Source organism: Lemur catta, chromosome 11 (assembly GCF_020740605.2).
Source record: "Lemur catta isolate mLemCat1 chromosome 11, mLemCat1.pri, whole genome shotgun sequence".
Classification (NCBI taxonomy): Eukaryota; Metazoa; Chordata; class Mammalia; order Primates; family Lemuridae; genus Lemur; species Lemur catta.
Genome location: NC_059138.1, coordinates 79,687,942 through 79,701,858, shown reverse-complemented (window position 1 = coordinate 79,701,858; position 13,917 = coordinate 79,687,942). Strand labels below are relative to the sequence as shown.

Below are 13,917 nucleotides of genomic sequence, written 5' to 3'. Positions count from 1 at the left end.
ACTGAGGTTGGAAGCCGGGATGCACTGGAGATCCATTCCATAGAAGTGTCACATATGATGCCTGGGGAGGCTGACTGTGCCTGGTGAGCCTGGAGCCCAGGGGATGAGGTTGGTAAATGTTAATAGCATGTACTGATCATTACCACTTGTGTTTAGCAAGACATTGGGAAAAAGAAATGAACCTAGACAAGAGTTAGTTGGCTTATGAACAAAAATGAAAGGGAGTTATAGAAAGTCCCCCAATTTGGCATCTTGCAGAGTTGCAAATGCCAGCTATTTCTATTTCCCAACAGTACTGCTGCCTACTTTGTGTGTGGTCCAGTGCAAAATGAAAATGCAGGCAGAGCATTAAACTAAACGTGGGCTCCTTCCAAGTGTGCAGGTCCCAGCCAATAAAGATGGCCCTGGTCCCCAAATTAAGCTATAACTTTGAGAGGTTTTAACCAGCAGAGACCCATTAAGATTCATCCTTGAGGCTAAGAGCACAGGATGTGGATGTAGCCTCTCACCTATTGCTTCAGACAGCCTCAAACTAGCTTCCATTAAATTGAGAGGCAGAGACCGGGCGAGGAAGCAAAGAAACAAATCAGGCCTGAGAATTATATTAAGAAAGTCTTTTTGGATATGATTGCTGGTACGTGAAACTAACTGGAAGCAAATAGATCAGAAGCCTACTAAGTTTTTGAGAAATGACACTGCCAAAATAAACCATGAAATTTATATCTTTGTCAATACATAGATTTATCAGACTTTTAAAATTTCACTAACCCTGTGAGTGGAAAATTATATCTAATTGAGGTTTAAACATGCACTTTTCTGATTATTAATGACGTTGAAAATCTTATTTTTGGCCATTTCTGTTTCCAATTCTGTGAAATGCCTGTTTGGGCTTTGCTGATTTTTCAAACCTATTTGTCTTTTAAAAAATATTTTTAATTGATTTTTAGGAGTTTTTCATATATCATGGATACTAATCATTTTCCAGATATATGTGCTGCAACCAGCTTCTCCTGTGACAGTGGAAGGGTGTCTTAACACAACTAGCTCCATTTCGTTTCTGACCCCCTGAGGTAACTAACATTCTTTAGGTTAAAAGCTTTTGCTCAGCTCTGCATCATAGGCTAGAAAAAAAGGTGACAATCATTCCTTTCCCAGAAACTAACCCCCGGGAAGATAAGGAAAGCATATGTTCCGTACAGATGCTATGTTAAAGATTTGTAGGAACATCCTGACCTTCATCCTCCAAAGTTAACTGACCGAGAGTAAAGATGTTTTACAACTTCCTCAGACCCTCGCTAATACCCAGTCCTCAGCTACCTCTTACAACTCCCCTTCCCTCTTCCCTTAAGATAAGAGCCTAAAGTTCATACCAGCTTAAGATAGTTCTTTAGGACACTAGTCTGCCATCTTCTTGGTTTGCTGGCTCTTCAAATAAAAGTCACTTTGCTTTCCCCAATGCCTTGTTTTTCAACTTATTGATTGTCCTGCAGCGACTGGTACCAGCTTAGACTCAGTTACACTTCCACTTAGTGGATTGACCTTTTAAATGTCAGCAGAATGTGAACTACAATCAAATCTTATGCTGTCAGCTTACTAAATGGACCCCCTCTTGGTCAAGGGGACTCGAGAATATCCTAAAGCTGAGTTGCTGGCCATAGAAAGGGAGGTCAGACGTGCCTTGTCATGCCTCTCTCCCTTCTTGGAGATATCCTTTGTAACTCATTAACAGACGTAGGGTTGTACAAGACAAAGCTTAAACCATACCTGTAGGCCATCAATTTATTCAACAGATCACTTGAATTTTAGTAAAGTTCTGGTGGCTTGTCTGTGATTAACAGATATCCTTAAGTTGAAATATTCCAAGCCTTTAGACAAAGCCTCATTTCTTTAACTAATTACAAATGAAAGAATCTTTAAACCCACCTATAACCTAGAAGCCACTTTGAGATGCACTGTCTTTTCAGGCCAAACCAATGTATGCCCTCCACATATTGATTTAGGGTCTTACATGTAATTCCTGCCTCTGTGAATGTATAAAACCAAACTGTAACCCAGCTTCTGTGGGCAAAAATCCTTAAGGCCTCTTGAGACCATGTGCTCTGGGCTGGTCACAAATATTTGGCTCAGAATAAACCTCTTTAGATTATTTTACAGACTTTGGGTTCTTTTTCTTTGACAAGAGTCAAATATACCTATATTCAGTTTAATATCTCTTATGTCTTGTTTAAGAAATAATCCTTCCTTTCAGAATCTACAAAGAACTCAAACAAATCAGCAAGAAAGAAACAAAAAAACTCCATCAAAAAGTCGGCAAAAGACATGAACAGAATTTCTTCAAAAGAAGATAGACAAATGGCCAACAAACATATTAAAAAATGTCCAATATCACAAATTATCAGGGAAATGCAGATTAAAACCACAGTGAAATACTACCTTACCCCTGTCACAATCGCTATGACAAAAAATGACAGATGTTGGCATGGATGCAGAGAAAAAGGAATGCTTATACACTTTTGGTGGGACTGCAACCCCTACAGAAAACAGTATGGAGATCCTCAGAGAGTTAAAAGTAGATCTATCATTAGATCCAGCAATCCCACTATTGGGTATCTACCCAGAGGAAAAGAAATCATTTTATCAAAAAGACAGCTGCACTTAAATGTTTATCACAGCACAATTCACAATTGGAAAGATATGGAATCAACCTAAATGCCCATCAATTCATGAGTGAATAAAGAAAATGTGTGGTGTGTACATACCATGGAATACTACTTAGCCATAAAAGGAAATTAAATAATGTTTTTTGTAGCAACTTGGATGAAACTGTAGATCATTATCCTATATGAAGTATCCCAGAAATGGAAAAACAAACACCACATGTTCTCACTAATACGTGGGAGCTAACTGATGGGTTCACACACGGGCACAAAAGACATTGGAAACCAGGAAAGGGGGAGGATGGGAGGGGAGGTGTTGGATGAAAACTTACCTATCAGGTATAATGAACAGTTTCCTGGTGATGGACACACTGAAAGCCCTGACTTCAGCATTATATAGTGTATCCATGTAATAAAAACATTTGTCCCTCCTTAATATGTTGGGGAAAAAATCCACAAAGAAATAATCCTTCTTTACCCCATTATCATAAAGATATTATCCTACATGTTTTAAAAGAATTGACAAAGTCTTATTTTCCACATTTAAGTCTCTAATTTCCCTGGAAATTGCTTTTGCCTATGGACTGAGGTAAAGATCCAGTTTTATTTCTTCCCCTAGGTCTTCTGACATCTATCAAGTTCTCATGTAATTGTAGGTCAGTTTAGGACCTGTTTTCTTTTCTATTTCTCTATTGTATTGTGCCAATACCACACTCTCTTAATCACAATGGCTTTATAACAATAAATCTCAATATTTGGTATAGCAAATGCCTCTACCTTGTTCTTCTTCTCCAGGAATGTCTTGACTATTCTTGGCTCTGGAATTTTCCATGTATATTTTTAAATCAGCTGGTCCAACTCAATAAAATGTTTCTATTCAATTTTGACTGGAACTTTATTAACATGAAGATCAGCTGGGGAGGGTCAACCCTGTCTTTATGACATTGAATTTTACTATTCACCAACATGTTATAATCTTTTATTTTGTATCTTTATGTTTTTCTTGCACGTCTTTTTAAAAATGTAGTTATTGTCAGAGAAACCATTCTGTCCACTGTTACTGATAAAGAAGTTGGTACTGAGAGCAATTAATGTGCTTCTCTTACATTCATTAAGCTAGAAAATGAATAGGACCCAACCCAGTTCCTAATCCATAGCATCTTTCTCCATCCCACTCTGCCTCATTTAATTTGAAACACGCAATTTGGACATATCATGGATCACATCACATCTGCCAAGCATAATGGCTGGACACAGTTATATCTAGATATGCTACACTTTGCATATTCCATGGTTACGGTCCCCAGTCTCCTGTCCCCTTGCAGTAAATGTTCTATTTTGTATGAGCGGATACCCCTGGGCATGCACAGCATGCTCATTTATGAAAGACGACATATGAGATTGGAAACCTCATTTCCTCTACTTCTCACCCTGCACGCTTGTTTGTGGGAAAGTCTTTAAATCATTTTTGAAACGGTTCTTTGTCTTTCTGTCAGCCTTTGAGTGGGAGAAAACAGACATTTTGTCAGCAAGAAGAGTGGTTCTTACACCAAGGATGGCTTGAATTTTTCAGCCAGTGTTTACAAAGTGAGCTTCTGTTCACACTAATCATGGCTAATGTCCCCTTGTTGATGAGCAATAATCCTGGCCTGCTGACACAGCTGGAGATCCTACTTACCTGCCAACTCCAGAGCGGCTTGGCTGTAGTGACAGATGGGAAATCAAGTGGGCTCCATTTATTAATAAGATATAAAGAGTATATGAATTTTTGAGAATACCAGCTGCCCTCATTCCAGAAGGTCACTGATGGTAATAAAATACATGGACAACTACAAAATAAGTGTAATGGGATATAAAACTGTATTAAACAATAAACACTGACTGTAGCCATTCCCACCTTTGGTGAAGGGTAATGACATTCTGTCTATCGGGGGAGACAAATCTCTAAGTGGCTTTGTGCCGTTTCAGAGACTGGAGGTTGGGGCAGACCAAGAGTGCAGGGACACGGGGCACTCTGGAGAGAGACAGGAGCTCAGTAACAGCGAGGAGAGGCCTGCTGAGAAACAGTGGTGAGTAGGGCACTGTGGAAACCTATCACTCAAACCTCCAGTGGTGTCTGCTCTATGAGCTCCTGGGAGTGGTGAACTCAAGGAAAATGGGGTGGGCTCCGGGGCTCATTGGGCCGGGAGTGGAGGGAACAGAGAGCTACAGGAAGGGAGGTAGGGAGACAGGAAGGGCGAGAGCTCAGAGGGGCAGAGAGGACCATGCCAGCCTCCTGGAACTGGTAGAAATCACAGGACAGGAGTTTAAACCAGTCTGATTTGAATCTGAATGTACAGGAGGACCTCACCTGCCTCAACAAAATTGGGCCCTGAACCTACCAGTCATGACTCAGCTTTTAGATGTTAAATATATCAAAACAAAAACTTCAGGAGATGAGGCTGGACTAGCTCTCTGAAGACAGAACACTGGAGGGACTGCCACGGAGGGAAAGCCACACTAAAGACCCTGCATTTGAGTTTTTAATAATTTTTTTTTTTCATTTTGAGCTCTTCTGAAAGTCATTTACCACCTCTTTTTCTAAATGTTCTTCCTTCTGATAGGAAGTGCCTGCACCCAGTTAGTCCACCAACAACTTCTCCCTGCCAAAGCCCCCATCCAGGGCACACCTGGAGCCTCGCATTCTTGTCCACTGTAAAGCCTTCCCACTCCTCTGTTTGCCAAAAGGCAAGTGATAGTAGCTGACTCTCTTGTTACAGCAAGCTCTGAATAAGCAGCCTTCGTCTGTTCTTACTCTGTTGGTCTTTTGCTTCTGCAGTCTTTCTCCTCCATCTCTCTGCCTGTTATGAACCAAATGTTTGTGACTCCCCAGAATTCATTTTTTGAAGCCCTAGGCCCTAATATGATGATATTTGGAGATGAGACCTTTGGGGATAATTAGGGTCAGATGAGGTCATAGTGTAGAGTCTTCATGATGTGACAATGGCCTTATAAAAGCAAACATCAGAGAGCTTGGGCTCTCTTTTCCTGCCATGTGAGGACACAGAGAGAAGGCATCTGTCTGCAAGCCAAGAAGAAAGCCTCACCAGGAAATGCACTGGCTGGCACCTTGATTTTGGACTTCTTAGCCTTCAGAACTGAAAAAATAATTTTCTGTTTTTTAAGTCCTCCAGTTTATAGCATTTTGCTATGGTAGCCTGAGCAGACTAAGACACTCCCTATCCCCTCTGCTCCCCTCCAACCAAAGCTCTGGACCTTCCTAAACCTTCTGGTCCCACCACACTTGGCCTGTCCACTATGAAACCTGGTTCCCCGCCTCTGCTAAGTGACTTCCCACATAATCAGTTTATACTTGTATAAGGTACATTACTCACTCCAGGCAACAAATGTACTCCTTCCTGGGCTCTCCTAGGCATAATATCTAAATGAAAAAGGACTGACTCATTGATGTGAATTTCAGGCATCACGGGAGGGTCAGCAAGGAGAGAACTGCAGGCCGGCAGAGCGTCTATCACATCTCTCCTATCAGCCTCCGGTGCTTCCTCATTGCTTGTGGTACCCAGTCCTACCTGTGTATCAGAATATATCTCATCTTGGCAATTACCTATTCACTGAGCACGCAAGTTTTAAACTTGCAGAAGTTTAGGGATTCATAGTGTCAATAAATACATATATTATCAGTCCCAGCATGGGGCTTTAGAGGGTCCAAGCATGAAGTTTGCACAGAGAAGTGCATCGAAAATGTGCTTCTTTGTAGGGACTGAGAGGATGATTAATAAAGTTAATATCTCATATATATACAGCTAGAATAATAGTGGCTGTTTATCCAGGCTAAAGGGCCACTGGGCTATTGTTTCATGTTATACAATTTATGTAATTACAGAAAATGTTAATATACGGTTAAATGGGAAAAAAAATAAAAATGAAGTAAAATTTTATCACTCAGAGATAATCACTATAACAGTTAGTATTTGTCCTTCCTGACATTTTCCATCTTTCTTTCTAGCTAGCTCTCATCTACCTATACATGCACATATATTCTACTATATATTATATAAGCACGTATTTAGAAAAGTGATACCATACTTTCTTTTTCTTAACCTAATACAGTGTGGACATTGTTCTATAAGTATAAATATACTCAACATAACAATTTTTACAGCTGTAGTGTTTAATTGCATGGCTATCTAATTATTATAGTCAGTCCTTCATTGTAGGGCATTCAGATGTTTTTCAATTTTTCCTCATTATAAACAATGATTCTTATATTTTCTTTCCTTTCCCTTTCTCTCTCCCTCTCTTACTTCTGACATACAGGAGAACACAGAATTGAACTGAATTTAGTTGGAAACTCATTCTCCTTCCTGGGGAAATAGACACAGATTATCAGTGGCCAATAATACTTGAGAATCCTTGTGGCTTCGAGAGGGAGAAAACAAGCTCAGTCTTGGTCCAATAAACGTATTAGCTCAAAGTCTGAAAAGAGGAGGACTTAGAGAGGATCTAGTCTATCCTCTTATTCTAATCTCTTGGAGCGCAGAGAGGTCACATGGCTATACAAGGCAGCACAGCTGTAGTGGTACATCTGGAACAGAAAGCAGCTTTGCTTATTCCAGACATGTGTGTAATAGCTTGTTGTCCTCGCGTGAGTGCAAGCGGGTGGGAGTATGTACACATTTGTGCATATGAGTTACGTGTGTGTGTTTGCTGTTTGTTTGGAATGCTCAGGGAAGTGGAAGCAAAAGAGCAATTTCTGGGTCAAATAAAAGAAAGGAGAGAATGGGTGTGTGGAGGTGTGTGTATTTGTGTATATTTTGGTGTATGTGAACCTTTGCTGTGTGTGTGTGTTGGGCACATGCAGAAGGAATGGGAGGGGCATGGACTGAGCAGAGCCAGTCTCCTGCAGAGCTGTCAGGTTATAATAAACAGGAAAGTTAGGAGCCCTTTCCTCTCCTTTCTGACACTTTGGTTTGCTGTGTTTTCTCCAGGTCGACCCCAGTCACCTCCAGTAGTGTTTGCCTGGGAAGCAGGACACCCTTCCAGGTCTCAGAGCCTATCGCATAGGTTTACTGAAAAGGAATTTGGAGGAGGGTTGTAGCAGGCAGCTGCAGGCTCAGTCTGGTTTGAGCTGGTGTGTTGGGGCAGCAGGGAAAGTAAGGACTGTGCCTTGACTGGCTTAGGGTCCAGGGTCATTCTATGGACAGATGGCAGTTTGACCCATCTGTAAGTTCAAGCCAAATAGGAAAGCCCATCTTTGTGTTTGCTGAACATGTGATATCCTCTTCAAACAGTCTGCCTGCTCAGATCCTGGCTCAGAGGCTGCTTCAAGGGACCCTCTCCTGACTCTCCCAAAGTCCCCCCTTCCTTCTCCAACTTCTCAGGGAAGTCACATAGGGAAGAGAGAGCCTGCCTGGGACAGACGTCAGTGGGTCTGGTCTGCAGGCTGGGTCCTGATACAATCCTGCAGGCTCATATATCCAGGAAGCCCAGCTCACATTCGCTAGAGGAAAACCCCTGCAGGAACAAAATTAGCCACAAGTTTGCAATGCAGATCAGAGACTTACCTGAGCATTTGGAAATCACTGTCTCATGGGCTTTGCTTTTAATCCAAATAGTTCGGATCACAATGCCATAGATGATGCTGCAGAAAGGACCAAAGGGAATATTAAAACAGCCGGTGGATTTCTACTGTGAGGAGGGAGAGGACCACTCCCACTCGCCTGAGTGTGAGGGGCAGAGGGAGGGATCCCTTAACCACACCTGCCCCATACTTGTGGACTGTAGAATTACAGCCAATAGAAACTAAAAACCACCCTAAATGTCAGCTGGATGGAGCAACCTCTGTCTCAAGTGAAAAAAACGCTAGAACCTGGTGAAGTTAAGCAATTTCCTCAGTGTAACCCAGATGGTTAGAGGTAGAGCCATAATTAGAATCCAAACGCAGTCTTTGTAGTCAGAAAGACCTAGGTCTCCTCTACTACTTGCCTAGGGTATGACTTTGACTTTAGACAGTCTCTAAGGTGGCATCTGGGATCCCTGCCTCTGGTTTTCAAGCCTGTGTGTGATTCTCTGCCCTTGAGTGTGGGCAGAGCTGGCGACTTGCTTCTAATCAATGCAATGTGGCAAAGGTGATGGGGTGTGTGTGATTGCATAGAATGTAGAGCCTGTCTTGCTAGAGTCACTCTTCACTGCTGGCTTTGAAGACGCAAGCTGCCACCAATCCGAATCCTACAGCCACAAGGAAATTCATGCTGCCAAGAACCTGAGGGAGATTGGAAAAGATTCTTTCCCAGTCCAGCCTCTGATGACACCCCGGCCCTGGGTAACATCCCAAGGCTGCCTTGCCCAAGGAGAGGACCCAGTGAAGCCATGCCTGGACCCTTGACCTACAGAAACTGTGAGATAATAAATGTGTATTGTTTTAGGTCACTAGCTTCATGATAATTTGTTATGTACCAATAGATAACAAATACACTGAGCTTCAGCTGAAATTTTGTAAAGTGGAGTTAACAATATAAACCTCTCAAAGCTTTATGACACTGTTTAAGGTGCCAAGCACAGTGCTTGAAAAATTAGTGGAGACTTAAAACATGGTATATTCTTTCCTGTCTTTTTTGCTCATTTTTCACAGTATATCACATCAATTCTTGCATGATATAATCTGTGCCTAACAAAGTGTTAATGATTCAAAAGCATCAGCAAATTTTGTACCCTATGTCCTCTTTGATAAATATAAAAATTTATACTCTTCCTTAACATTACTTGACATTTCGAGTATAAGCACCTTGAATAAAAGCTTTTGGGACAAAGCAGTGCTTTATTTTAAAACTGTGTAACCTTCCCTCTTGAGAATCATTAGTTAAAGAAAAAAAAATCAGAGCTCCAGTTTGCAGTAGCTGACAAAGCACTAACTGCTTTTAATGATCTTTAGAATATAACTTAATTAATGACAGTGTTAAAGCTCTGGTTCTCACTGCTTTTTCCATTCTTGCTCAGTGAACCCCTCTGAGCGCTCCAGGAAAGCTCGGGGCCTTTTTGGACCATTTCCATTCTTTCTCATATAACTGCCCAGGGACTTTTTTGAAAATGTGTATGCCTGCAGTAAAGAAAAAATGAGAAAAAAGTTATTAGTGAGTTCAACCCTAAGTTGAATATTTTCTAGAACATGGAAAATTCTTTCCCAGATAAATGAAATACCATGCAAGGTAAGGTTGCATCCACCAGGAAACTTTAATGGTGTATGACAATTGCAGCCTCAATATTTAATTGATCAATAATTGAAATATTTATTGACCATCCACCAGATACACAATTGAAAAGTTAAGAAAGGTCTTTTGTTTTAGAGATTTGGGCCCAAGTTACACCCTCTTTTTTGTTTTTTTTACTTAGGACCAATCAGCTGAGTGTAAAGCCAGTCCCAGCTCTTCTGTTAGCTTGCCAAGCACCTAATAACCCGGGTGCCCCTAACAATCATTGCCCAAACCAGGCTACTTCTTAGAGTGTAGCAGTTGTGCATCAGAGAGGCCCCAGCATCACTATTTGTTTCCTCCTTTCTTCTTCATTCACCTAATTAATCAGCAAGTTCTGTGGGCTGTCCCTTCAAAATGATTCCATAGTCTGTAACTTCCTCTCCATCCAGGCTCTGCAGCATGAGTTCAGACCCTTGCAATCTTTCTTTTTTCATTTTGATGACTCCTTTTTTTGTGGTGAAATATACATGAAATTTACCATATTAATCATTTTTAAGTCTACATTTCTGTAACATTAAGTGCATCTACATTGTTGTGCAACCGTCACCACCATCTGTCTCCAGAACTTTTCCATCTTCCCCAACTGAGACTCTGTCCCCATCAAACACAAACATATGGAATGTTTAATGAATTTGTGTATCATCCTTGTGCAAGAGCCATGCTAATCTCTGCATCATTCCAATTTTAGTCAATCTGCTGCCAATATAAGCAACCCTTATAGTCTCTTGCCTAATTATTGTCATAATCTTCTAATACTCCCAGTCTGCCACCATCTCCAGTGCGTGAGCTCCAGGACAGAGCACCATTCCCTGGCTTAACCACCTTCCCCACCCCCAGCAGCCCCCCCTTGCCCGTAAGATGTTATCCAGTCTCTTCAGCAGGGCCCCCAAACCTCCCACAGTCTTCCTCAGCCTCCCTCACCTTCCTCATCACCATCCTGCGTCCATCTACCCACTGTCTCTCCACACACCTTTCCCCTGTGTGGTCAGCCACCAGGAGCAGGCCGGCCAAACCAACCCTGACCCACACTTTGTATGCAGTAGACTTTGGGTGATTGTGAGCTCCAGCACTTTTCTCTGTAGCTGCTTTGCTCTCTCTGGAATGCATTTTAGTCCGTTGTTAGTCCATTTAATCCACACACCACTCTGCTATGAAAGCTTCTTGGGCTGCCCTGTTGCTCCTCAGTAACCAGCTCCCCTTCCTTGGGGACTCCATGCTGGTAGAACCCTCCTGGCACTGGGTCCTGTCTAGGGAGGTCATGTCTTAAGGAGCAAGTGGACCCAGAGTAGCCCCTTTTCAACAGAGCTAAGGAGAAGCATCCTTATTTTCTTGAGTACAGCTTCCTCCATGTCTTTGCTCTAGTTTCACTCTTTCAACAGGTTTGGCTTTTCTTTGAGCTTCTTAGAAATCTGCAAATGGAAGTCATGCTCAGATTGAGAAGAGTACCCCTCCCCTGTCACTGGCCAGTTTATTTCCTGACTTCATGGAAAACAATCCAAACACAGGCCTGTTTTCCTTCACAGAGGTAGCTCACGGTGGTGGGAGAATGTGGAGCCCAAGGCACCAGGGCAAGGCCTGCAGGACTGTCCAGGAGGATGCTGGAGGCCAGGTCCTGAGTCTCAGTTCTGGATCACGTGGGAGAAATGTCCAGGAAACTGAGCAAATGGTTTGCTCTCCCCGTAAGATACAGTGGAGAGTGAGACACTCAGACTATAAGTGCCCCTTTCATAACCCACTCAGGGCTCAGCACAGGCTTGGGGACTTGAAGGACGTCCACCGCAGTCTTCGGGCTGTAGACCTCAGAGCCAGCGAGGGCCTAAGCTTCCATCTCTGCCAGCTGGATTCCCTGACCCCCCACTGGGGCCTGAGGGGGATGTGCAGCTGTGCTCTGAAGATCGCGCCAGAAGCTGCACACCCTGTGCTTGGCCAAGTGGCCACGCATGGGAGCAGTGGGGGGACTGGACCTTTACTTGACAATGCGCCTTTTTTTGCTTCTCCTAGCAGGACCCTTAAACATACTTCCTGGCCTAAAGTGTCTTGCCCCTTCATTAATTAATTAATTTCATAATATTTATTGAAGCATTAACGTTGTCCCAGGATCTGAGTGAACCACTGTGATTACTATGGTAGGTCAAACAGACAAAGTCCCAGCCCTTCAGGAGCTCACATTTTATTTAGGGAGATGCAATAATAAAATTAGGATGCAAGTAACATGTGGGTGCAAAGGAGCAAAGTGCTATAAAGAAGCAATACAAGTGGTACAAGGGTATATAATAGGGGCCACGACTTGTTCTGGAAGTCAGGAAGCCTTTCCAGAGAAGGTGAAGTTTCAGCCGAGATCTGAAGGGTAAATAGGTTTTCTAAATGCAGAGGGAGGTGATCATTTAGCAGAGGGAACGGCATGTGCAAAGGCCCTGGGGCAGGAGGAAGTATGACACATTTGAAGGACTCAGAGAAGGCCCGTGTAGCTGATGCCTGGAGAGCAAGGCAGCCTCCACAGCATGAGTTGACGACACAGAGGAGCGAGGCAGGAGCCAGATCACACATGGCCTTAGTGGGCTGGGTTAGAGGCTTTGCACTTTATCCTGGAACAATGAAAGCTCACTGAAGGGCTCTAAGCAGAAAGGAGAAATGATTGACCCACTTTTTTTGTTGTTCAAAGATCAGACATTGTTCAATATTTACAATTTCTTTTCATTTGTGTATAAAAAAGAAAAATTACACATGGATATGCTGGTATATAAAGTGAACAGTCCTGGAAGGGCGTTCAAGAAAATTTTACAGTGCTATTTCTGAGCAGTGGGACAAGGGGAGGAGTGGGAGGAAGATTTTAAATTTTCGTTTCATATGCTTTTGCATGCTTAGCAATTCTCCACAAAAATGCTGGTTCTGGCTGTGGCAGGGAGCAGGGATTTAAACAGGGTAGTTATGGACTCTAAAGCCTTCAGTAGCTCAAATGAATTCACTGATGTCTGGAACCAGCAAGTGTGGATGGTGGGTATCAGTCAGGATGCTTTTGGTAGCAAGTTACGGAAAACTCCCAGCCCAAATTGGCTTAAGCCATTAGAATATTTCTTATCTCCCATAACTGCAACTTCAAAGGTAGGGCTGGGCCAAGGCTAAACTTTAAATGTCTGGGCTTCCTTCAATCTCTCCTTTTCTTTTCAGTGTAGGTGTCTCCCTAACTCAGGCTCCAGCACTTCCAGGCAAAGGAATGTCCAGAAGAAGAGAAGACATTCTTTCTTGAGAATAGAGAAACCTTTTCCAAGATATCTTCCTAAGACACTCCTTCATATCTTACTGGCTAGAACAGGATCACTGAGCCGCTTCTGAGCTACTCACGTGCCACGGGGAGGGGCTGCCTTGAGTGTTTAAGAGTGGAAGTGGAATGCATGATGGAATCTCAACCACAAACATCCACCATAACTTAGCAACGTAGTGAGAAAGGTTTTTTCAAAAGACATACCTTTTGCCACCTCTCAGGTAATAATATATAGGATGTCACCTCCTTTCCTGATGTGATGAGTTGACTCAGGCCCTTGTCATCCTCCACGGCCTTGGACCTCATGCCCATGGACAGAGCTGGCTGGGCCCCTGGGCCCCTCAGACCCCCCATGGCTGTGTACCCCATCCCCAGGGCTGCGCACATCCTGCCTGGGGCTCTCCTACAGTGTGATCTCCATTTCCCAAGCAAAATAAATGGATTTTCCTCACATATCACAAATCGGTGCTCCATGACTAATGTGTTTTTTTCCACTCATTCCTTTGCAATTGTCGGCCATGGATCTTTTCTGCCTCTACCTTTATGTTACAGAGATAAAAATGATAGGAGGATGAGAAATCAATTAGGTAGCAAGAAAATAAGCATAGCTAAAGTAAAGCAATTACACCAAGGCTAATAACCTGCTCAGTAACAATCAGACAGTTACATCAACTGAATTTTGAAACAACAGGAGTTGTTTTGCCCCAGAAAGACAATGTATTGCCTTTGCCGTCAGTCACTGTGGTTT

The 13,917-nt window shown here is 42.7% G+C and overlaps 1 protein-coding gene and 1 non-coding gene across 4 annotated transcripts in view; both read right to left on the bottom strand.

The window, feature by feature from the left end:
- NPSR1 (neuropeptide S receptor 1) overlaps positions 1 to 13,917 on the bottom strand; it is a 169,982-nt gene that overhangs the window by 11,099 nt on the left and 144,966 nt on the right. For all 3 annotated transcript variants that reach the window (XM_045564032.1, XM_045564034.1, XM_045564033.1), the window contains one exon: positions 8,222 to 8,298. In XM_045564032.1, coding sequence (XP_045419988.1) covers positions 8,222 to 8,298 — 77 coding nt within the window. The remainder of the gene's footprint in view (positions 1 to 8,221; positions 8,299 to 13,917) is intronic.
- On the bottom strand, positions 10,516 to 10,619 carry LOC123647831. The gene has a single exon (XR_006738369.1). It is a non-coding gene; the product is annotated as a U6 spliceosomal RNA (small nuclear RNA).